Source organism: Salmo salar, chromosome 16 (genome assembly GCF_965601325.2).
Source record: "Salmo salar chromosome 16, fSalSal1, whole genome shotgun sequence".
Taxonomy (NCBI): domain Eukaryota; kingdom Metazoa; phylum Chordata; class Actinopteri; order Salmoniformes; family Salmonidae; genus Salmo; species Salmo salar.
In genome coordinates this window covers 32,264,762-32,286,211 of record NC_138306.1, presented here as the reverse complement: position 1 = coordinate 32,286,211, position 21,450 = coordinate 32,264,762, and the positions used below count along the sequence as shown (strand labels likewise).

At 43.6% G+C, this 21,450-nt stretch overlaps 2 protein-coding genes across 3 annotated transcripts in view; both read left to right on the top strand.

Moving 5' to 3' along the window:
* The window catches only part of LOC106573747 (enhancer of mRNA-decapping protein 4), a 39,809-nt gene extending 20,358 nt beyond the window's left edge, over window positions 1-19,451 (top strand). The window contains exons 6-29 of one of the 2 annotated variants that reach the window (XM_014149082.3): window positions 336-483; window positions 630-734; window positions 840-949; window positions 1,092-1,175; window positions 1,352-1,447; window positions 1,555-1,654; window positions 1,764-1,944; window positions 2,072-2,138; window positions 2,248-2,339; window positions 2,457-2,647; window positions 2,766-2,845; window positions 2,954-3,083; window positions 3,351-3,859; window positions 3,977-4,078; window positions 4,317-4,460; window positions 4,549-4,606; window positions 4,819-4,999; window positions 6,814-6,969; window positions 7,076-7,191; window positions 8,394-8,559; window positions 8,837-9,023; window positions 10,846-11,065; window positions 12,111-12,274; window positions 15,710-19,451. In XM_014149082.3, the coding sequence (XP_014004557.1) occupies window positions 336-483; window positions 630-734; window positions 840-949; window positions 1,092-1,175; window positions 1,352-1,447; window positions 1,555-1,654; window positions 1,764-1,944; window positions 2,072-2,138; window positions 2,248-2,339; window positions 2,457-2,647; window positions 2,766-2,845; window positions 2,954-3,083; window positions 3,351-3,859; window positions 3,977-4,078; window positions 4,317-4,460; window positions 4,549-4,606; window positions 4,819-4,999; window positions 6,814-6,969; window positions 7,076-7,191; window positions 8,394-8,559; window positions 8,837-9,023; window positions 10,846-11,065; window positions 12,111-12,274; window positions 15,710-15,893 (3,571 nt within the window). In that variant the 3' untranslated portion in view covers window positions 15,894-19,451. Of the gene's footprint in view, window positions 1-335; window positions 484-629; window positions 735-839; window positions 950-1,067; window positions 1,176-1,351; window positions 1,448-1,554; window positions 1,655-1,763; window positions 1,945-2,071; window positions 2,139-2,247; window positions 2,340-2,456; window positions 2,648-2,765; window positions 2,846-2,953; window positions 3,084-3,350; window positions 3,860-3,976; window positions 4,079-4,316; window positions 4,461-4,548; window positions 4,607-4,818; window positions 5,000-6,813; window positions 6,970-7,075; window positions 7,192-8,393; window positions 8,560-8,836; window positions 9,024-10,845; window positions 11,066-12,110; window positions 12,275-15,709 lie in introns of both variants that reach the window. The other variant, XM_014149081.3, reaches the window with a different exon arrangement.
* Window positions 19,452-19,762: 311 nt separating this feature from the next.
* The window catches only part of nrn1la (neuritin 1-like a), a 46,085-nt gene continuing 44,397 nt past the window's right edge, over window positions 19,763-21,450 (top strand). The window contains exon 1 of the mRNA XM_045696798.2: window positions 19,763-19,981. Coding sequence (XP_045552754.1) covers window positions 19,927-19,981 — 55 coding nt within the window. The 5' untranslated portion in view covers window positions 19,763-19,926. The remainder of the gene's footprint in view (window positions 19,982-21,450) is intronic.

Genomic DNA, 21,450 nt, shown 5'->3' with positions numbered 1-21,450 from the left:
GAGTTACACTTCAGTTGGTCCCTTACTCCTTCGTGTAGTTAAAGGTTAAGTTAAAAAAAAAAATATTAACTATACTTTTACCTAGTTTTGACCTTTTTTAAAAGTACTTTGTGATGTGTGTACAGCAGTGGAGACTGCTGAGGGGAGTACGGCTCATAATAATGGCTGGCGCGAACGGAATGGCATCAAACGCATGAAAACCATGTGTGGATGTATTTGATACCATTCCACAAATTCCGCTTCAGCCATTACGAGTACGTCCTCCCCAATTAAGGTGTCACCGACATCCTGTGGTGTACAGCTGTGTTACACACCTTAACCCACATGCTTCTCAGGGATCAAGTGGTTGTCCACATCCGGAGGCCTGAAGACACACCTCTAAACTCCAATAGGAGGTTGATCTGGTGTCCCTTCATCCTAGAGGACAATGAAGAGAACCCTGAGGATGCCAGCCAGACCCTGGCCCTGCTGCATGAAGACAGGGTATGTATGCCCTATTGGACACAATCAGACTTATTTATTTACCCATGTCTCAGACAAACTCTTCCTCCTCGTCCCTTTGTACTATTTTCTCAGTCTTTTTAATTCACTCCCTCTCTTTTGCTGATTGTCCTGTCTTTTCTCCCCAGGCTGAGGTGTGGGATCTGGAGATCCTCCGCAGCAACAATAGCACCTGGCCAGTAGATGCCACTGACCTGAAGGACGGAGTTATAACCATAAAAGGACATACAGATGTAGGGCATTTAGTAATCACATTGTCTGTTTCCAGTATGGAAAGCACTTATTTACAGACTGGTTTTTAGTATGGAAATTGAGTTTTGGGTGGTGTTTTTCTCCAGCGTATAAGTGAAGGTGCCCTGTCTCCAGATGGCACAGTCTTGGCCACAGCCAGTCATGATGGTTATGTAAAGTTCTGGCAAATCTACATTGAAGGACAGGACCAGCCAAGGTAGATCTTGACTCAATATTACTCTATTTTATAATATAATATTTATATTTCAATTCCAGTTTCTTGCAATTCCTTTCCATCTGTATCTCTATGGTTACTTTTACTTTCCTCTGTGAAGTCCTCTCCCCGGCTTCTTTCACAGATGTCTGCATGAGTGGCAGCCCCACAATGGGAACCCCCTCTCCTGCCTGCTGTTCTGTGACAACCACAAGAAACAGGACCCAGAGTAAGTCCCTACTGTTCCCTTCTGCTGCTGTACGTCTTTAGCTGAACAGGTGTTGAGGGTTACCCAGGATTACATAGACACATGGATCTTTAGAGCATTACCCAATGCAATCAGTGTAATTTACTCTTAAGGACCCGTGAGAGATTGATTTTAGACCCCCACTTTTTCCTTTCTAGTGTTCCATTCTGGCGCTTTCTGATTACTGGAGCTGATCAGAACCAGGAGCTGAAGATGTGGTGCACAGTGTCATGGACCTGCCTGCAGACCATCAGGTCTGACTCTTTCACCTGTGTTTTTCACTGCTCTTTCATGCTTTGCAAGTTCTCATTCATACGTTACTGGACCTGTTTCAACGAGAGCCTATGTACATGTCCATCAGGTTTTCTCCAGACCCGTTCAACTCCTCAGTCCTGCCCAGTCTAAAGGCCAGCCTGGACCTCTCTGCAGAATGCCTCATCCTCAGCGACGTACAGAGAAAGGTCAGAATAACATCTGTGTCCTGCTGTATCACTATGATCTATCTACCAACTGTAATCCTTTTTGGGTATCAGGATGAATTATTAACCCTGTTTTGTGTTGTCCCTCTAGGTGTTGTATGTGATGGAGTTGTTGCAGGACCAGGAGAAGGGCCATGCCAGCTTCACAGCCGTGTCCGAGTTCCTGCTTACACACCCTGTACTCAGCTTTGGTGTTCAGGACGTCAGCCGCAGCCGCCTGCGCCACACAGAGGTCCTCCCCCAAGATGAGGAGAGCGAGAGTATGACTGCAGGTTGGTTTCACCTTCTTGGATCCCGATTACCACTACTACCTAATCTAACGATGGGCTGGTCTAACCCCTGTATTATCATGGGTATAATTTTGGTTTTATAGTGGCTTTTTCTTCCTGTTATATCTAGAGGGCAACCAGGGCCCAATGGAATCCAGAGCTGGGATCCAAATAAAGCTATACTGTGTCCACACAAAGTGAGTGTTGTCATTCAGGTCTGCATTGAAATTGTGACCATATAATCCATTTTTAGTATCCCATTTCATACACCCGTATTAGTGTTTAGATGTATTCTTCTGTCCACAGGTCCCTTCAAGATGTGCAGATCTGGTTCCAGCCAAACCTTGGGTCTGGCTCGTCCTTATTTCTGCCTCACTCAGACTCAAACGATGGCTTTGGTGAGTTAAGAGAACCGTTGGTCGTCATAAACCAAAACTATTCTTTACTCGGTATAAGAGATTTTAGAAACATTATCCCAGATTTTCATGGATTAATCGGTCTTTGTGCTTCTCTAGGTTTTTCGGATCACTTGACAGACATGAGCATGGAAGGTTTGAGCTCTGACAAGGAGTCCGGATGTGGCTCCCAAAATGATCTCCGGAAGATTCCCACCCTTCCTGCTCCTGCTGACTTCATGTCCCCCACTGGCGCCACCACTATGCCCAAGCTCATGACCCCTGACGCCTTCATGACCCCAAGTGCTTCAGTATGTCCAGTTCCAAATACTCACTATTCTATCAAAATGCTAGCGAATATCCAAGGGAGGAATATTACTCCTGGATCTTGATTGCGCTTTAAACTTTATTTTTGCCCTTCTCTCCCAGGTCCCAGCCTCCCCAGGCAGCAGTGCCAGCAGCCTGAAAATGGTGACAGCCATGACCAGCAACTCTGACAGTGGCGCTAGGTAGGTCAACTCGAAGGGTGCATAAGAGGGAAGGAATTCATAATTGACTGAACAAGGAAAGAGATTGTGCTTTAATATCCCTGACTCTAGTGATGTCAATGTCTGCAGGGGAGGAGAGGAGCTCACCCAGAACCCCAAGATGTCTGTGGAGAGCAGTAGCAGTCTGACTCTCAGTGCGAGCACCAGCAGCCCCAGAGCCAGCTCCCTTCTCATCTCAGGCCTAGGAGACAACATGCCGGTAGGCCACACATGGACGCTAGCACTCACAGCGCAGTCATTACACACGGTTAGAATGCAGAATTGTGTGCCGCAATTGGCTGAGGGGCCAACGTAACATGTGTTTGTCAACTTACAAGACCTCTTGTCCCTCCGTCATATGTGACATCGTAACTCCTTGTTCCATTTTGGTCTTCCCTGCTGTCTCATAAAGATGTACCCTCTTCCACAAGAGACCACTCCTCATATGCTCATGTTCCCCCTCACCTACCCCCTCCGCCCTCTACAGGGGCTTCCCTCTCCAAACCCGCCCCTCTCGTTGGACCCACAGGTCATTGAGCCTATGCTGATTCAGCATGCCTCTCCCACCCTGGCCCGCTCTCCAGACGTCATCTCATCTGCCTCCACGGCCATGTCCCAGGACATCCCTGAGATCGCCTCTGAGACGCTGCAGCGAAGCCTGGGAGGTGTGTCTGGAGCTGAATCCCGAGACCCTCTCCCAGCCCTCCACACAGACAGCATGGCTTCTGCAGCCTCAGCCCTTCACCACCTCTCTCCACGGAACCGGAACAACTCTGACCACAGCCACCTGACCCTGGAGCTGGGTGCTGGAGCAGTGGAGGCTGAGCAGAGGCTCAGCAACACTCCTTCACTACTGGAGAATGCCCTGTCACAGGAGAATGCTGCTGCAGCCGCCGCTGCCTCCTGCTCCGACAACACAAGCCACCCCTGGCCTGCAGCTCCCGACATCACACGGGAAACGCGCAACAGCCTGCGGGACAACGGCCTAGGAGACTGGTAAGACAGTCTCACACACACGCGCTGACATGGGCACAGTGTCTTTACCTATGCATGCAACCTGAAGAGCCTACGCAGATCGGCTTTTTAGTTTTAAATGGTATCTCTTGCTTTTAGCTCAAGGGAGGAAATGAAGGACCGACACATGTCCTCTCCATACCACAGACGCACCTACCACTTAACCCAGAATGACAGTCAGGACGCCAGTGCAGAACAGAGGTAAGATAGTCACATCTCTAGAACTTCCCTTTCGTTGTCAATAGCCCTGGTCCTGGAGGGATGCAGTATTTGCTGTCTTTTGGAAGTCAGTGCTTGATTCAAGTTTCCATTTAAATGTATTCTTGATTCTGATTTAATGTTCATCCTAAACCTGCACAGGTTTTTTTTTTGTACCCATTATCACCACCTATTGTGGGCACTTAAACTCCTCCTCTTGCTTTGTTTACCTGTCAAACAGTGACCATGATGACGAGGTGGCCAGTCTAGCGTCGTCCTCCGGGAACTGTGGAGCCAGGTCGTCTCAAAGACTGCCAGTGAAGGAGTGGAAGAGCTCTCCCAGAGGCTCCCCTAAACTAAAGAGGAAGAGTAAAAAAGATGACGGGTGGGTGATGACCATGGCAGTTACCACCATGTTATTCTCTGAAATTTACTTCCATGTCTAATGGCCTCTTTGCCTTCTCTCTTTTTAGGGATGCGTCTCATGCCTCTCAGTCCAGGCAGCCTGAGCATCATAATCATCAACATCAGGTAAGGGATCATGGCTGAACGAATATGATTCACTGTTACTTTTTATCTTTAAGTTGTGATTATAATACTGGCACCAAGATGTTTCCATTATACATACATTTTCAGCAATACCATTTGTTCCCTGATAAATAGATGATACAGTATACCTGGTTTGCTTAGACACCATGGTCTTCTGAACATCCCTCTCTGTGATCTGTTCTAACCTGTTGCAGATGAACCCTGAGGTGCAGGAAGAGCTGCTGATGCTGCTGCGTAACCAGCAGAGGGAGCTAGCGGATCTCCGTCAGAGTCAGCTAGAACTGCTGCAGAGAGTGACAGGCCACATGGACGCAGTGCAGAGCTCTGTCATAGCCCATGTGGAGCACGTCATGGTCAGCCAGCAGGAGCACGAACGTATCCTTACAACTGGGACATGTCACAAATTACAGTCAGTGCCAACTCCTAGACCTCCCTCTGTAGTGGTACCATTGAATATTGTGGTTTGGTATGAGATGATCACTGCAATATATACTACTTGGCTAAAAGTATGTGGACACTCCTTCAAATTAGATTCGGCACACAGCCATGCAGTCTCCATAGACAAACATTGGCAGTAGAGTGGCCCTTACTGAAGCGCTCAGTGACTTTCAACGTGGTGCTGTCATAGAATGCCACCTTTCCAACAAGTCAGTTCATCAAATTTCTGCCCTGCTAGAGCTGCCCGTCAACTGTAAGTGCTGTTATTGTGAAGTGGAAAGTTTTAGGAGCAACAACGGCTCACTCGTGAAGTGGTAGGCCACACAAGCTCACAGAACGGCACCACAGAGTGCTGAAGTGCATAGCGTGTAAAAATCCTCCGGTTGCAACACTCACTACCGCGTTCCAAACTGCCTCTGGAAGCAACGTCAGCACAAGAACTGTTCGTCGGAAGCTTCATGAAATAGGTTTCGCAGCCATTGGACTCGGGAGCAGTGGAAACGCTTTCTCTGGAGTGATGAGTCATGCTTCACTGATGGACAAATCTGGATTTGGCGGATGCCAGGGGAACGCTACCTGCCCAAATGCATAGTGCTAACTGTAAAGTTTAGTGGAAGAGGAAAAATGGTCTGGGGCTGTTTTTCATGGTTCGGGCTAAGCTCCTTAGTTCCAATGAAGGGAAATCTTAACGCTACAGCATAAAATGACATTCTAGATGGTTCTGTGCTTCCAACTTTGTTGTAACAGTTTTTGGGAAGGCCTTTTCCTGTTTCAGAATGACAATGCCCCCGGGCACAAAGGTCCATACAGAAAAGTCTTGTCAATCGGTGTGGAAGAAGTTGACTGGACTGCACAGAGCCCTGACCTCAACCCCATCGAATACCTTTTGGATGAATTGGAACGCCAACTGCGAGCCCGGCCTAATCGCCCAACATCAGTGCCTGACCTCACTAATGCTCTTGTGGCTGAATGGAAGTCCCTGCAGCAATTTTCCAACCTCTAGTGGAAAGCCTTCCCAGAAGAGTGGAGGCTGTTCTAGCAGCAAAGGGGGGACCAACACCATATTAATACCATGATTTCGGAATGAGATGTTCGACGAGCAGGTGTCCCCATACTTTTGGCCATGTAGTGTATAGGGAAGTGTTATGAATGTAGATATTGTAGTTTTAAATGGAATTCAATTCACATGAATAAAGACGCTTTTCACATCTAGGTGCCTAATTAAAGCTGCAATATGTAACTTCTGACCAAACTTCTGACCAAATTCACATAGAAATTAGTTATTGGTCTGTCATTGTCATTGAAAGCAAGTCTAAGCGGTAGATCACTTCTATGTGCGCTATTGCTATTCTTCTTACATTTACATTTTAGTCATTTAGCAGACGCTCTTATCCAGAACGACTTACAATAGTGAATACATACATTTCATTTATTTCATGCATTTAAAAAAAATAAAAATTGTACTGGCCCCCCGTGGGAATCGAACCCACAACCCTGGCGTTGCACACACCTTGCTCTACCAACTGAGCCACAGGAAAGGCTGTTCTCAAGTAAAATTTTTGCGTCTTTCAGTTTTGTACACCAGCTTGAAACAGCTGAAAATAAAATATTTGTTTATTTTGTCACACAAACTGAAATTAGGCCAACTATTAGTTTTAGCAACCAGAAAATTCCAGAGCCATTTCTGCGTGTTGCAGAAGCACATCCTCATCAACCCACTGTTTGATCCTTGACCCGGCGGTGTTTCTCAGAGAGGAGAATGGAGAGAATCCTAGCAGAGGGACAGAACCGTAACCAGCAACTCCAGGAGCATCTCTCCCAGCAGCTGGCTCAAACTCTCAACAACACCCTGTGTAACCGTCTGGACAAGACTCTCCGAGAGGAGATGAAGAAAACTGTTCCTCCCAGTCAGTACACTTCCTTCCTTTTTCCTAACTTATTCAACAGTTTTTATCAAATGAAGTTAACTGTATAATCACTGAGAAGTAAATGTTTGGCCTTGCTACTAAACAGCCATTATCAAGAGTCTGGAACCTGTTACTGCCCAGATGAATAACACCATCGCTGCTAAGCTGACGGCTGTGGAGGCAGCACTGAAGGAGAACGTTAGCAAAGTCGTCAAGTCAAAGGTTAGTGGCAACAAATTCAGGGGGGGATTTAAAAAAAATGCGCTGCTTAGTTCATAGAACCACGATACGTGACTTACCTTCCATATTTGCTTATAGCAGGGGTTTTGGTTTTCTTCCTACAAAATGTGGCTCTACATTTTGAACAATGGGGGCTATAAACTATTATGACCCCATTTGCTTAAAGCTGAGACACAAGCTAAGCCTTCTTTCCCTCTACAATGCTCACGTGCCCTGCGGGTGTCGTTAGAACAGAGTGGACAGGACCAGGCACCAAATCTGCATCAAATAACTGGGGAGAGGAAAGAACATCATTGAAGACAATGTTAATTTCTACAAAAACAAATCATACGCAGTTATTGCCTGATCTTCCTTGACGTTTTCCTGAACTTCCCAATACCTTTCTGATGCATTTCAGTAACTTCAAACCAATGGTTGGAACCGGTTCAGGAAACAGAACCCCAAAAGTACGAAAGTGATCTATACTGTTCCGGAACAGAACCATTATTTAATAACGTTCAGAGGGGAGCGCCTATGAACATTTTTATAATACAGTTGCATCTCTCACGCTACAGCACAGTTTGTTTGTCTTGCATTATGATTAAACCATGCTCTTACTGCAAAATACAATTTGCTCTTAATGACTTTCCTATACAGTTTTAGTTGCTTAACCACTCCACAGTAAGCTGCTCTAGCCATGCTGATTGGTGAAGTAATTTAATGTTGCGCAAAATGTAAAATAATATATATATTTGAGGTTTGTTTTAAAAGGAATTATATAAACTGATACCTTTGGATTGAACCAGTTCAAAACTTTATTTTGCTAGTCAGAACAGTGGAACGAATAACAAAAAAAGGGCATGGTTCTGTTCAGAATGAAACGATTAGTAAATAATTTAGGTTCCAACCCCTGCTTCAAACTATACTTCCTTCAGATTGAATTTGAAAAAGTGTCAGTGATTTTTAATATAGCCCCAAATTAAAAAGTTAACATTGGCTGTTGATTACATCTCTTTTTAACTGTAGGATCGCAAAAGATTTCTGATATCAAAATGGGGTCTTGGGCCCAAAAAGTTTAGCATGCCCTGCTCTAGAGCCTAGGTTGGTCATTGGATCAAAGGATGTAAAGTACTCTCATAGCTCACTTATTCAGTCTTCAGTCAAAATGCACACACACAAATTACTTTGTATCCCTTTCTGTGCAGAACACCACAGATGCAATTGGCCGGGCAGCTGCTGAGGCAATGCAGGGGCCTATCCAGGCTGCCTACAAGGATGCGTTCCAGAGCATTGTGCTGCCTGTGTTTGAGAGGGGCTGCCAGTCTATGTTCCAGCAGATCAATGACAGCTTCAAGCAGGGAACCCATGAGTGTATGACAATCCTATTACTAACTGTTAACACTCAGCGTTTCAGGCTGTTTCTTCGCTTTATGCAGTTTCACCTAAGAGCAAGGTCATGGACTTAGCCTAGTTTTTAACTTGTTGCATTTGTCATACATCTATGTTAAGAGCAGTGGGCTTTGTATGTATTGATAAACATTTGCTGTATTTTTTTTTCAGCTGATTTTTATATTGCGCTAACAGCACATCTGAATATGCCTGACAGATCTTACTGTGTCGTACTGAGTTTGTTTGTTTTCCTCTGTAGATATCCAGCAACTGGAGACCCATATGAAGAGCAGGAAGCAGCGTGAGCAGGAGGGCCAGGACCCTATGATTGGCCAGCTGCAGCAGATGATTGACACGTTCCAGAATTCTACGGATCAGCTGGCCACCACTGTCACAGCAAGTGTCCGCTCGGAGGTCCAGCACCAGCTCAACATGACGGTGGGAAAGTAAGTCCAACCAGGCTTTTACATTTTTTGTTGTTGTTGTGATTGATCAGACATGCCTAATAGATGCCTTAGCAAGCATTTTGGGTTGCCATGTTGAGTGGCTGTGTAATGGATTGGTTGAGTAGAAAAACAAATGCCTTAATCCTGGGCTTAATTTCGATTGAGCCATAAGTGTTTGGGAAATGACCAGTTTTCAAGCATTTACAGTATATTCATTCGGAAAGTATTCAGACCGCTTTACTTTTTCTATGTTTTGTTAGGTTATAGCCTTATTCTAAAATTGATTAAATTGTTTTTTTCCCCCATCAATACCCCATAATGACAAATCAAAAACAGGTTTTAGAAATTTGTGCTAATTTATAAAAAATAAAGGAAATTTCACGTTTTAATAACTATTCAGACCCTTTAATCAGTACTTTGTTGAAGCACCTTTGGCAGCAATTACAGCCTTGTGTCTTCTTGGGTATGACACTACAAGCTTGGCACACCTGTATTTGGAGTTTCATTCTTCTCTAAAGATCCTCTCAAGCTCTGTCAGGTTGGATTGGGAGAAATTTGCCGGTCTCTTCAGAGATGTGCCATCGGGTTCAAGTCCGGGCTAAGGCTTGGCCACTCAAAGACATTCAGAGACTAGTCCCAAACCCACTCCTGAGTTGTCTTGGTTATGTGCTTAGGGTCGTTGTCTTGTTGAAAGGTAAACCTTTGCCACAGTCTGAGGTCCTGAGTGCTCTGGAGCAGGTTTTCATCAAGGATCTCTGTGTACTTTGATCGATTCATCTTTACTTCGATCCTGACTAGTTCCCCTGCCGCTGAAAAACATCCCCACAGCAGGATGCTGCCACCACTTTGCTTTACAGTAGGGATGGGGCCAGGTTTCCTTCAGACGTGACGATTGGCATTCAGGCCAAAGAGTTCAATCTTGATTTCATCAGACCAGAGAATCTTGTTTCTCATGGTTTGAGAATCCTTTAGCTGCCTTTTGGGCAACTCCAAGCAGGCTGTCATGTGCCTTTTACTGAGGAGTGGCTTCTGTCTGGCCATGCTACCATAAAGGCCTGATTGGTGGAGTGCTGCAGAGATGGTTGTCCTTCTGGAAGGTTCTCCCATCTCCACAGAGGAACTCTGGAGCTCTGTCAGTGACCATCGGCTTCTTGGTCACCTCCCTGACCAAGGCCCTTTTCCCCCGATTGCTCAGTTTGGCCTGCCGGCCAACTCTAAGAGGAGTCTTGGTGGTTCCAAACTTCTTCCATTTTAAGAATGATTGAGGCCACTGTGTTCTTGGGGACCTTCAATGCTGCAGAAATGTTTTGGTACCCTCGGCACAATCCTGTCTCTGAGCTCTACGGACAATTCCTTCGACCTTACGGCTTGGTTTTTGCTCTGACATGCACTGTCAACTGTGGGACCTTATATAGACAGTTGTGTGCCTTTTCCAAATCATGTCCAAACAATTGAATTGACCACAGGTGGACTCATATGAAGTTGTAGAAACATCTCAAGGATGATCAATGGAAACAGGATGGACCTGAGCTCAATTTTGAGTCTCATAGCAGATTGTCTCAATACTTATGTGAAGGCGTTTTATTTTTAATACATTTGCAAAAATGTCTAAACCTGTTATCGCTTTGTCATTATGGGGGTTGTGTGTGTGTGTGTGTAGATAAGGGGGGGGGGAATGTGTTTAATCAATTTAGAATAAGGCTCTAACTTAACAATGTGGAAAAAGTCAAGGGGTCTGAATAGTTTCTGAATGCACTGTAAATGTTTTGATAGTATTCCTTGTTTATATAACTGTGCGTATTTTCTTCTGTCCTACATCCAGCCTGCAAGAATCGATCCTGACCCAGGTGCAGCGCATAGTGAAGGGTGAGGTGAGCATGGCCATGAAGGAGCAGCAGGCAGCTGTGACCTCCAGCATCATGCAGGCCATGCGCTCTGCTGCAGGCACGCCCGTCCCTACCCCACACCTAGACTACCAGGCCCAGCAGGCCAACATACTGCAGCTGCTGCAGCAGGGACAGCTCAACCAGGCCTTCCAACAGGTGAGAGTCCTGCTCCCCGATGCACCGTCATGGGCTTGGGCGGTATACTGTAAGATGTATACCGGGGTATTTGGGGAAAAAAACACGGGAGGGTTTTTCATTACCGTCAACTATTTCAGAAGTTTTTCATTAAAATGTAATATTTGTAGCTACTTTTTAAGTTGATACCTGCAGTCAAATTGTGCAGTACATTAGGAGATAAAACAGATTGCGTTCATCATTTCACCGGTCACATTATTTTACATGATGAAGCTTACTGTAGTTCCCCAGAACAGTTGAGCCTGTCACATGTTTGTAAATGGCACAATGGGAGAAAGCAGGAGCAGGTGAGTCCATAGAGTTCTATATCTATCAGTGAGTCTCTGTTGTGAGGGGATGAAGTAACACTTGTATGAAATTTACTACTAAATGTTTGCTATCAGATATCTTATGTCTTTCTGCCGTGTTTGAGAAGTCAGAGCTCTGTTATCTGTACAGCTGCCATTTTTACCCCTGTGCTTCTACTAGTGTTTTTTTCCTCCTCTGTTCTCTCCTCTACTCCCCTCTGCTCTGTGTACACATGCTGCTCTTCCTTCAGAAAAGTATGCATCACAACTTTGTTCATTTGCACAATTTATTTTGTTCACTTTCGCTTGTAAATGTCCACACTCACCGAAAATATAATTCGGTAGCTACTAGCTAGGCTGTGTAACGTTATGAGCTGGATTTGCCTGTCTTTGCAATTAGTTATGTATGTTTTTACTTGTTAGCATTTAGCTAAAAGCATCTGTGATTTCGCTTTTCTAATTTTGTTAGTATTCTGGTAGAGGCACAATGGGCTTTTCTTGTGTTTTTTAGCGCCCCTTGTGTAGTACTATGCTGGTAATACCGTAAATCCTGGCATGAGAAAAGGACTATGATAATCTGGATACCGCCCAAGCACCTACCCATCCCATCAGTCTCACAGCCTCTCCCGTCCACTGCATGGGGGATGTCCGAGGGCATCATATAAAATATACCTGTGGTGTCTGATCGGTCTCGTCTCCTCCAACCCCCTCCCCTGTAGGCCCTGTCAGCTTCTGACCTAAACCTGGTTCTGTATGTGTGCGAGACCATCGACTCCCAGCAGGTGTTTGGCCAGCATCCCTGCCCCCTGATCCAGCCAGTGCTGCTGTCCCTCATACAGCAGCTATCCACTAACCTGGCCACACGCTCTGAGCTCAAGATCAGGTATGCATGTGCACCCACAGGAACATGTTATAACCCACAGATTTGATGCTCAAACTCTTCATAGACCCCTCTATGCACCCATGCTAAAACATATAAACACACACACTCAAAACACATCAATGTAAATTCTTACACACCTTGGATGTAATAAGTCGGCCATGGGCAGCTTGAGATTAGATTTGTTTTGTTTGATCTTAATCAGGTTTGTGCTCTTACACAATTTAAAGCCTCCCATAAGGAACACTTCTCAACCTCATTTTCATTATCTCCAGCACCAAACCAGTGTCGAAGGTCCTAAAAAATGCTTCTCTATGATATCACAGGTTGGGATTGAAACTGTGATTTATCAACCTGTACAATGTAGAAATGCGCCTATTTTCTACATATGTAGACACTGGTTAGGTGCTGTAGATAATGAGGTTGAAAAGTGGCAGAGTTACCCTTAACAGTTGCGCTATGCTGAAATCGCAACACAATTTCCTGGTTGCTAAAACTGTAATAGTTAGCCTAATTTCAGTTTGTGACCAAATAAGATGGTACAATGATTCTCTACACTATCTAAACAGATGTTAAATATATATTTTCCATAACCCAAAATATTGTTTCAGCTGGTGGAAGCTGGTGCAAAAAAAATGAAAATACAGTGCATTCAAAAGTATTCAGGCATCATTTTCCACATTTTGTTACGTTACAACCTTATTCTAAAAAAAAAAAATGTTTTTCCCTCAATCTACACACACTACCCCATAATGAAAAAGCAAGATGTTTTTTTGTTACTTTTGCTAATTTATATAAAAAGAATACAAAATGGAAATTTCACCTGAGTATTCAGTGCCTTTACTCATTACTTTGTTGAAGCACGTTTGGCATCAATTACAGCCTCGAGTCTTCTTGGGTATGGCGCTACAATCTTGGCACGCCTATATTTGGGGAGTTTCTCCCGTTCTATGCACATCCTCTCAAGCGCTGTCAGGTTGGATGGGGACTGTTGCTGTACAGCTCTTTTCAGGTCTCTCCAGAGATGTTGGGTTCAAGTCCAGGCTCTGGCTGGGCCACTCAAGGACATTCAGAGATTTGTCCCAAAGCCACCCCTGCGTTGTCTTAGCTGTGTGCTTAGGGTCGTTGTCCTGATGGAAGGTGACCATTCACCCCAGTCAGGTCCTGATGTCTCTGGAGCAGGTTTTCATCAAGGATCTCTCTGTACTTTGCTAAATTCATCTTTGCCTCAATTCTGACTAGTCTCCCAATCCCTGCCACTGAAAAACATCCCCACAGCATGATGCTGCCACCACCATGCTTCACTGTAGGGATGGTGCCAGGTTTCCTCCAGATGTGACGCATGGCATTCAGGCAAAATAGTTCAATCTTGGTCAGTCCAGAGAATCTTGTTTCTCATTGTCTGAGAGTCCTTTAGGTGCCTTTTGGCAAACTCCAAGCGGGCAGTCGTGCTTTTCATTGAGGAGTGGCTTCCGTCTGGTCACTCTACCATAAAGACCTGATTGGTGGAGTGCTGCAGAGATGGTTGTCCTTCTGGAAGGTTCTCTCATCTCCACAGAGGAACTCTGGAGCTCTGTGACCTCCGTGACAAAGGCCCTTTTCCCTCGATTGCTCAGTTTGGCAGGGGGCCAGCTCTAGGATGAGTCTTGGTGGTTCCAAACTTCTTCCGTTTAAGAATGGAGGCCACAGTGTATTTGGGGACCTTAAATATTGCAGACAATTTTTGCTACCCTTCCCCAGATCTGTGCCTCGGCACAATCTTGTCTCTGAGCTCCACAGACAATTCCTTCGACTTTATGGCTCGGTTTTTGCTATGACATGCACTGTCAACTGTGGGACCTTATGTAGACAGGTGTGTGCCTTTCCAAATCATGTCCAATCAATTGAATTGACTGCAGGTGGATTCCAAGTTGTAGAAACATCTTAAGGATGATAAATGGAAAAGGATGCACCAGAGCTCAATTTCGTGTCTCATAGCAAAGGGTCTGAATACTTGTAAATAAGATATTTCTCTTAATTTTTAATACACTTGTAAAAATGTCTAAACCTGTTTTCGCTTTATCATTGTGTGTGGATGAGGAAAAACATTTGTTAAATCAATTTTAGAATAAGACTACCGTCACAAAATTTGGGAACAGTTAAGGGGTCTGAGTACTTTCCGAATGCAGTGTAAAAGACCCTAAAACAAAATTTAAGTTGAGCACATAGAACAGACCTACTGCTTCTTAGACTTACTTTCAAGTAGAATGATATATCTATAACTCACGTCTGTGAATTTGGCTGGGTCTCCCAAAATGTTACATGTTGCCACTTTAAGGCTCGGACACACCCGTAGCGTTTGCCGGCTGAGAGTACTTAGCACCTCTGATTTAGAGCGCCGGATGTAATTTGCAATCTGATTCTACATGTTGAATCACGAGGAAATGTCGGCAGTCAGACGTCAGGTGGTCCCTAAAACGCCCCGCCGAACAAACTGCAGACAAACGGCAGATCAGCATTCGGTGCATTTCCTCCATGTTGAGCTGTATCAAACTGCAGCTGTAATGCTTTTCACCCTTCTGGCCCACTTAACAAATGTGTGTTATGGGAACAGGATGGGCCTATGAATATGGGAATAATGTCCAGACAATGACGTGCCAAGTCCCTTTAATGCTCTTTAAAAGCTCAAATGACCAGTCTCAATCCAGTTTGAATTGCACCCTAAAAACTATCAGCCTCATACTGGCCAGCTGTTGAGTTCTACACCATCTGTGGGACTGAATCTGTGTGTGGGGTGTGGCTGCTGAGGCTGTACACCTAAAGGGTGTTTGCATACAGTCCAATGCCTTAATGCATGGTATTGATTGGCTGTTGCAGTGCAACTGTTTTTAACCAGGTGTGCAAGATATATTACAGAAGAGATGTGCTGCTCTTGAATATTTAATATCTTATATCATGCACATTTCATGTCATTGTCCCCCCAAAAATGTACTTTGCGTGCAAGGGCTTTTAAAGTCATATCAGGTTCAGTAGAGAAGAGACCTGATAGGGCTGGCTGTTGTTCAATGTGTGGGGGGATGGGTTTAGCTGAAATTAGAGTAATTGGGCACTTTGAGCGTAGGGAGATTAATGGTTCTTAATCCCCAACATTACCATTGAGTTAACTGTGTTTAGAGGTTTTAAATGCATTCGATTGTTTTAATTTTACATCTGTAGACCCAATCTGATGGGATTCATTTGGGTTGATCCATCTGGATTGGATAACGGGACAGGGCTGCTGGGTGATCAGCCACAACACTGCATTTACTCTGTTTTAATCAAGCCATTCAAATCTTTGCCTCCGGGTGCATGGAAATAAAGGTGACTTTGTCGGTACACACAAGCCAATAACACTATTGGCTTAAATGGTACAATTTGAGGATTTTGAAAGCCCACGGTAAACTTCTCTGTCTGTATCAGTTACTTGGAGGATGCTGTGATGAACCTGGACCATGGTGATCCGGTGACGAGAGACCACATGAGTACTGTGCTGTCCCAGGTCCGACAGAAACTGTTCCAGTTCCTGCAGCAGGACCCACACAGTCCTCTTAGCAAGAGAGCCCGGCGCCTGGTGATGATGCTTCAAGGCCTGGTCAATCACTAGTTCTGTACTTGGTGCCCATCGATGGAGCCCCTTCTCTTCCTGCTCTGCTCCCATGCAGTGAGTTTCATTGAGGTGCTGAGGGGAGCGGCATTTAGTTAGAGATGTGAGCATGTTGTGTAATTGCACTAAACTTCCTGTACCCTCAGCTCTCTCTGATGCATTATACATTGCAATTGAATTTATTTTTTGTTATCCTCATTTTTTAAGTGGTAAAAATGGCAAGAACTGACTGGTTTTTCCCTTTTTGGACTTGTAGATTGAAGGATTTTTCTCAGTTTGAAACCCCCTGTTCATCATAAGATCTATGAATGTTGCCATTTGCTTATTTCAGTCAATTTCCATGTCATAGCAGCAAGAGTTTGTTAGAGAAAAAAACAATCCTAAATGTAGACAGTCGAAACAGATGGATGGGCACTTTGTTCTATTATGTTTTCTGTATGTTCAACCATTTTGTTCAATCCAAAGTTCTGAATGGTATTTTGCTTTGAGGGACTTCTACAGTAGGCTTTGAATCTGCACTGTTAGTATTGTAATAAAGCCTTTCTCTGCTCTTTCCTATATATTAGACTGACCATATTACTATGTAAAGAGAACAGGAGTATGCTTGTGGAGTCTTAGAAACTGAAATGGCTGTCTTTGTACAGTTTTATAGGGTCAAGGTCAACTTTTTTTATTTTCTTTTTGATGGAACCTCAGTGAAATTCACTCATGCCCCTGAAAAATCTTTATTTTCTTTTGTGCCCCCTTTTTTTTTATATATATATATATATCTCAACAATCCTTAACATTTGTATGACTTGTATACTTCCTCAGACTTATTTGAAGTAATTGTCATCCATAGTAAATGCTTCTAACAGATTATTGTTACTGATTATGTCTTGTTTTTGGATACCCAAGTAATGTGTGTAAACCTGATGTACTTATCCTGGTCTCTAGAGGACAGCCCTTTGTGAAAATGCAATCACATTTATTGTTTAGCGTGGTTTCTATAGAAGCTTACAAAGTCTAGTGGGAAAGTACAGCCAAACTGGGGGGGTGGGGCCTGGTACAGACCTTTGACACTCCAATGTTGGGTTGCATTATGAACGTCAACTGCACAATGCCTGCTCTGCCACTGTGGTCAGTTTATTGTAACCATTCGAGTTGCACAGATTCAAGTGAGTAACACTTTGTATGTTTTCCATCTCAAAACCTTAATGTGCTACAAAACCTTTATAGAAAGTGCCTTATTGTACTTCACGCATGGGAATTTGCCCTCCACCACCTTTAGTCTGTTGTGCCATTTGTAAACCAACTATTTGCCTGACTGTAAAAGTTGGTGCCTGGGCTTTTTTGCACCTCTCATCAATGTCTTCTTTTGCAAACAAGGGCTCAAATGGCACAGCGAGAGAGAATCTGTGCGTTAAGTATACAAACATTATTTGACAATGGGGGCTTGCTAGAATAAGTCTTATCTAAATTTGCTTGGGTATGTGATTCCAATTTACTGTATGAGTGATAGGAAACGTTTAAATCTATTCTAAACTTGTCTAGTGTATACCAAAATGTCAATCTCTGCTATTGATGTCTTGCCATCTAATTGCATGGACAGTTATTATTTATGGTGGTTCTGGTGTCATCTGTTTTAAAATTCCTTAAACCTAAAACAGAATAAGGTGTCATAGGGCAGTGTGATTTAAGCTTGGAGGTGTTTCTTGCCATTCCGTATACTGCACATTAGTCCTGAAACGGCATGCTTATTTAACTAGGCCAGAATTATGTTTTAGTTTGACTGTAGTGATGGTCACCTTTGGCGGTCCAATTTATTTATCATGACTTGTTAAAAGGTGATTCCTGACTCCAGTTTTTCTTTGCTTCAATTACTGAGTTTCATCAGTGAACACGATATACTGAGTGTACAAAACATTAAGAACACCTTCCTAATACTTTACTCTCCCTCTCCCAGCCTAAATGGTCAGGACATGGACTCTACAAGGTGTCAAGCGTTCCACAGGGATGCTGGCCCATGTTGACTCCAATGCTTCCCACAGTTGTCAAGTTGGCTGGATGTCCTTTGGGTGGTGGACCATTGTTGAGCATGAATAAACCCCAGCAGTGTTCCAGTTCTTCACACAAATCGGTGTCTGACAACTACTACCATACCCCTTTCAAAGGCACTTACATCTTTTGTCTTGCCCATTCAACCTCTGAATGGCACACATACACAATCCATCTCTCAAATGCTTAAAAATCCTTTAACCTGCCCCCTCCCCTTCAGATACACTGATTGAAGTGGATTTAACAGGTGACATCAATAAGGAGTAGCTTTCACCTTGATTCACCTGGTCAGTCTGTTATGGAAAGAGTCGGTGTCCTTAATGTTTTGTACACTCAGTGTATAGTTGCCAGATCATCTTTAGCTGCTGATTTGATTGATAGACAAAACGCTAGGCATGCCTGCATGCTGGGGGTGGGGGATACAAATGAGGGGCTGCAGATACTCGAGTCTGTGTACCCACATCCATACCCCACACACATTGCAAGCAAAACGTCTTAGTGCCCCCTCTTGACAGTAGATAACTTTTTTTTTACGTTTTAGTTAATTTCGTGCATTTCGACATGGGGTGTAGAGTAAATGTTGCCGTTTTTAACGCAAGGTTGCTGCAATTCTACACGTTTTTCCATGGGGTGGAGAAGAGCTTTGCTGTTTTTAAAATGGTGTCTCAGTGAGACTAACAATATCAATTGGGACCCCTGACGACGCTAATTAGAACATGATTAGTTTAGATATTTGGTCGATAAACTAACCTGGAGATTTTTTATTTTTGCTGACATGAGCAAATTCACTTACTATCAGTAACGGACAACAGTACAACTGCTGATGCACAACCACATTTCGAAACTGCTCCTTCTTTAGTCTACTATTCTAACTTGCAACAGTAAATTGAGACCCCAAATGAGTTCCCTTTTTGGGGCGGGGGGGGGGGGGGGTTGATTCGCGGGCCTTCGAAGGGGAGGACTGCGGGCCGACAGTTGCCAATCCCTGCAGATCATGCATTAAAAAGGCAAACCACTATCTTCAAGGTTTATAAGCCATCTGTTTTACCAAGCCACAAAGCTGTGTAAAGCAGACATGAATCTCGTTTTTATTTTTCTGCACAAGGTTGAGAGTTAGAGGACGAATCTGTCCATGGTCGGGTAGGTGGACTATCCATCCTTTATTGTACTGAAAGTTACGTCTGGATTGATGGAAACGGACCCTTTTAACTGAGTGCTCGATTCACTTAAACTAATGTTCATTTGGAATAGCAATTGTGACCTGAAGTGTGAAAGCAGGATGGTTTCCATGCTCTTAGGTAGTTTTACTTTTGTTTCATATTGATCAGGGTTAAGCCGCAAGAATCACAGACCTGTATTTTGATAGGAAGCTTGCACATAAACGCTATACAGTATATATTTTTTTTTCCTAGTTTACAAAGAATATTATCCTGACCAATTTGGATCGTTTTGTTCCCTGTGCTTGGATTATGTTGTATATTTTACCCTCAACATTTTGGAATAAAAAATAAATTACTTCAATGGATTTCAGTGTTTTTTTTATTTCTCATGTCTCCTATTTGACACCACAATGAAGTTTGTACATTTTGTCAAGATAATAAATAGCCCGCGTTTTAATCAGTTGCGTAAACTCGCACGAAAAAACAAAGATGGTAAGTTTTTGACATACGAATGTTTGTTTTCATGAGGACAAGCATGGGTTTATTGGCATATTGAGAGTAAAATAACACTTATGAGGTATATACCGATATCCATCTAATGATACATAGAGATGAGATTGAGTCTGCCCTGGTCACACAAATGCGCCCTCCCTCACACGCGCACATGATGTACATAGGTAGTAAGTAGGCGCTCTTCTCTTGCGCATGATGCGAGATACTGTATCACCTGTGTAGTATTACCGTGCCTAGGCAGGTGGCAAAGTAGCTGTGCTCAGCTAACGGATTGTAACATTTGGACGTGGTCTTTTTTTCCTGAGTTGAGCGGCCTGAGCAGAATGGTATCGCTCGTGAATTACGCGTGTCTTTTCTTGCCTGTTGCTCTCTATCTGAGTAAGTGTTTACTTTTAGAAATGTACATTTTTCCATATAAATAACTGTTTAATTTGTTAGTACTATGTTGGGGGTTCACAAGTGGCATTTATCAAACGCGTCTCGTAATTATCGGGGAACGAGTCGCGCAGAAGTGGACACCGGAAAAGGTTCCAATTCCAAATTTGCTCGGTGCCGAGGGACGAAATTATTGAGTTAGAATATATGAAATGTTTGAATGGAAAATGAATTTTCTGACACGGGGAAAATAGTTTACGGATTAAAATAAATTAAATGATTGTAAAGATATGTGGCAACTGACTTTAATTTCAAGTAAACAATTGACTTTTGTTTTTTACTCTCATTTGACCATATTAGGGTAACTAGCCCCCTAAGAACAATGTCCAGTTGCTGACACTAAAAACAGCAACGTTTAGTCAGAATGTGGTATGAGGATGATGGTCATGCTTAGGCAAACAAACTATGGGGGATTGGGCAGTTACCCCGGGAGGCTAGTTACCCTATAGTGTACTATATGGTCATCTAATTCATTTGAAATCACATGCACTTTGTTATTGGGTACCGGTTAGCCTAGCCTACTACACTAGATCGCCACGCTCAGTCGAAGCGTCAGTGTGTTGTCTGAGAAGAATAAAACATTCTAGATGAACAAAGTGCTTTGTCTAGTTCTCATAATAGCCTATGCATTATATTGGCGTATCTGTATTCTGTAATAGTTGTATGCTTTAACAGGACAATTGAAACAGCCACCTTGATTCCCTCTTCTGAAGGAGGGTGCTGATGTAATAGCCTACTATTCATTGGGGAATTTAATAGGGAAAACATGCCGATGGAAATAAATCATGAATGAATCTCATCTGCTTTACCCTGGTAGGCTCTCCAGAGAGTAGCCCAGTATCTCATCTAAACATGTGAGCCTCCGGATGGCACAAGCATTAGATAGTCCTCCTTTCAGTCAGTGCGGATCAGAGCAATCCCTCAGCTCTAACTGTTATTTTCGTGTCAAAATTATGTGTAAAAAGAAAATTTAATTTATGCACATACACCACAACCTTTGGAAGCAGCATCCCATACCAATATGCTTCTTTCTCACTCTCTCTTTCTCCTCACTCTCCTCCCCCCTCCAGAAGTTATGCCTCTGTGGTTTGAAAGTGTTCAAAAGGTAGTTCACTGCAGTACACAGGCATATGGAGCAGCCATTCATTCCTCATTAAATCAGGTTCAGGCTCTCCAGGAGAATTGCATCCACTTTATCCCACAATTTCACAATTAAGTGAAGCAATATAAAGCGCCTCTCCTGAATCCTTTGTTTGCAAATTAAGCTTCTGGTTTGGTTGCTGTAGAGTTTACAGTCTTTAAGGAGCATACAGGGAGGCATGGGGAGGAATTTAATTTCTCCACCTGAATCTCTCCACCATATGATTCATCAGACAACGCCCCTCTGAGCTCTCCACACACATCTTCACATC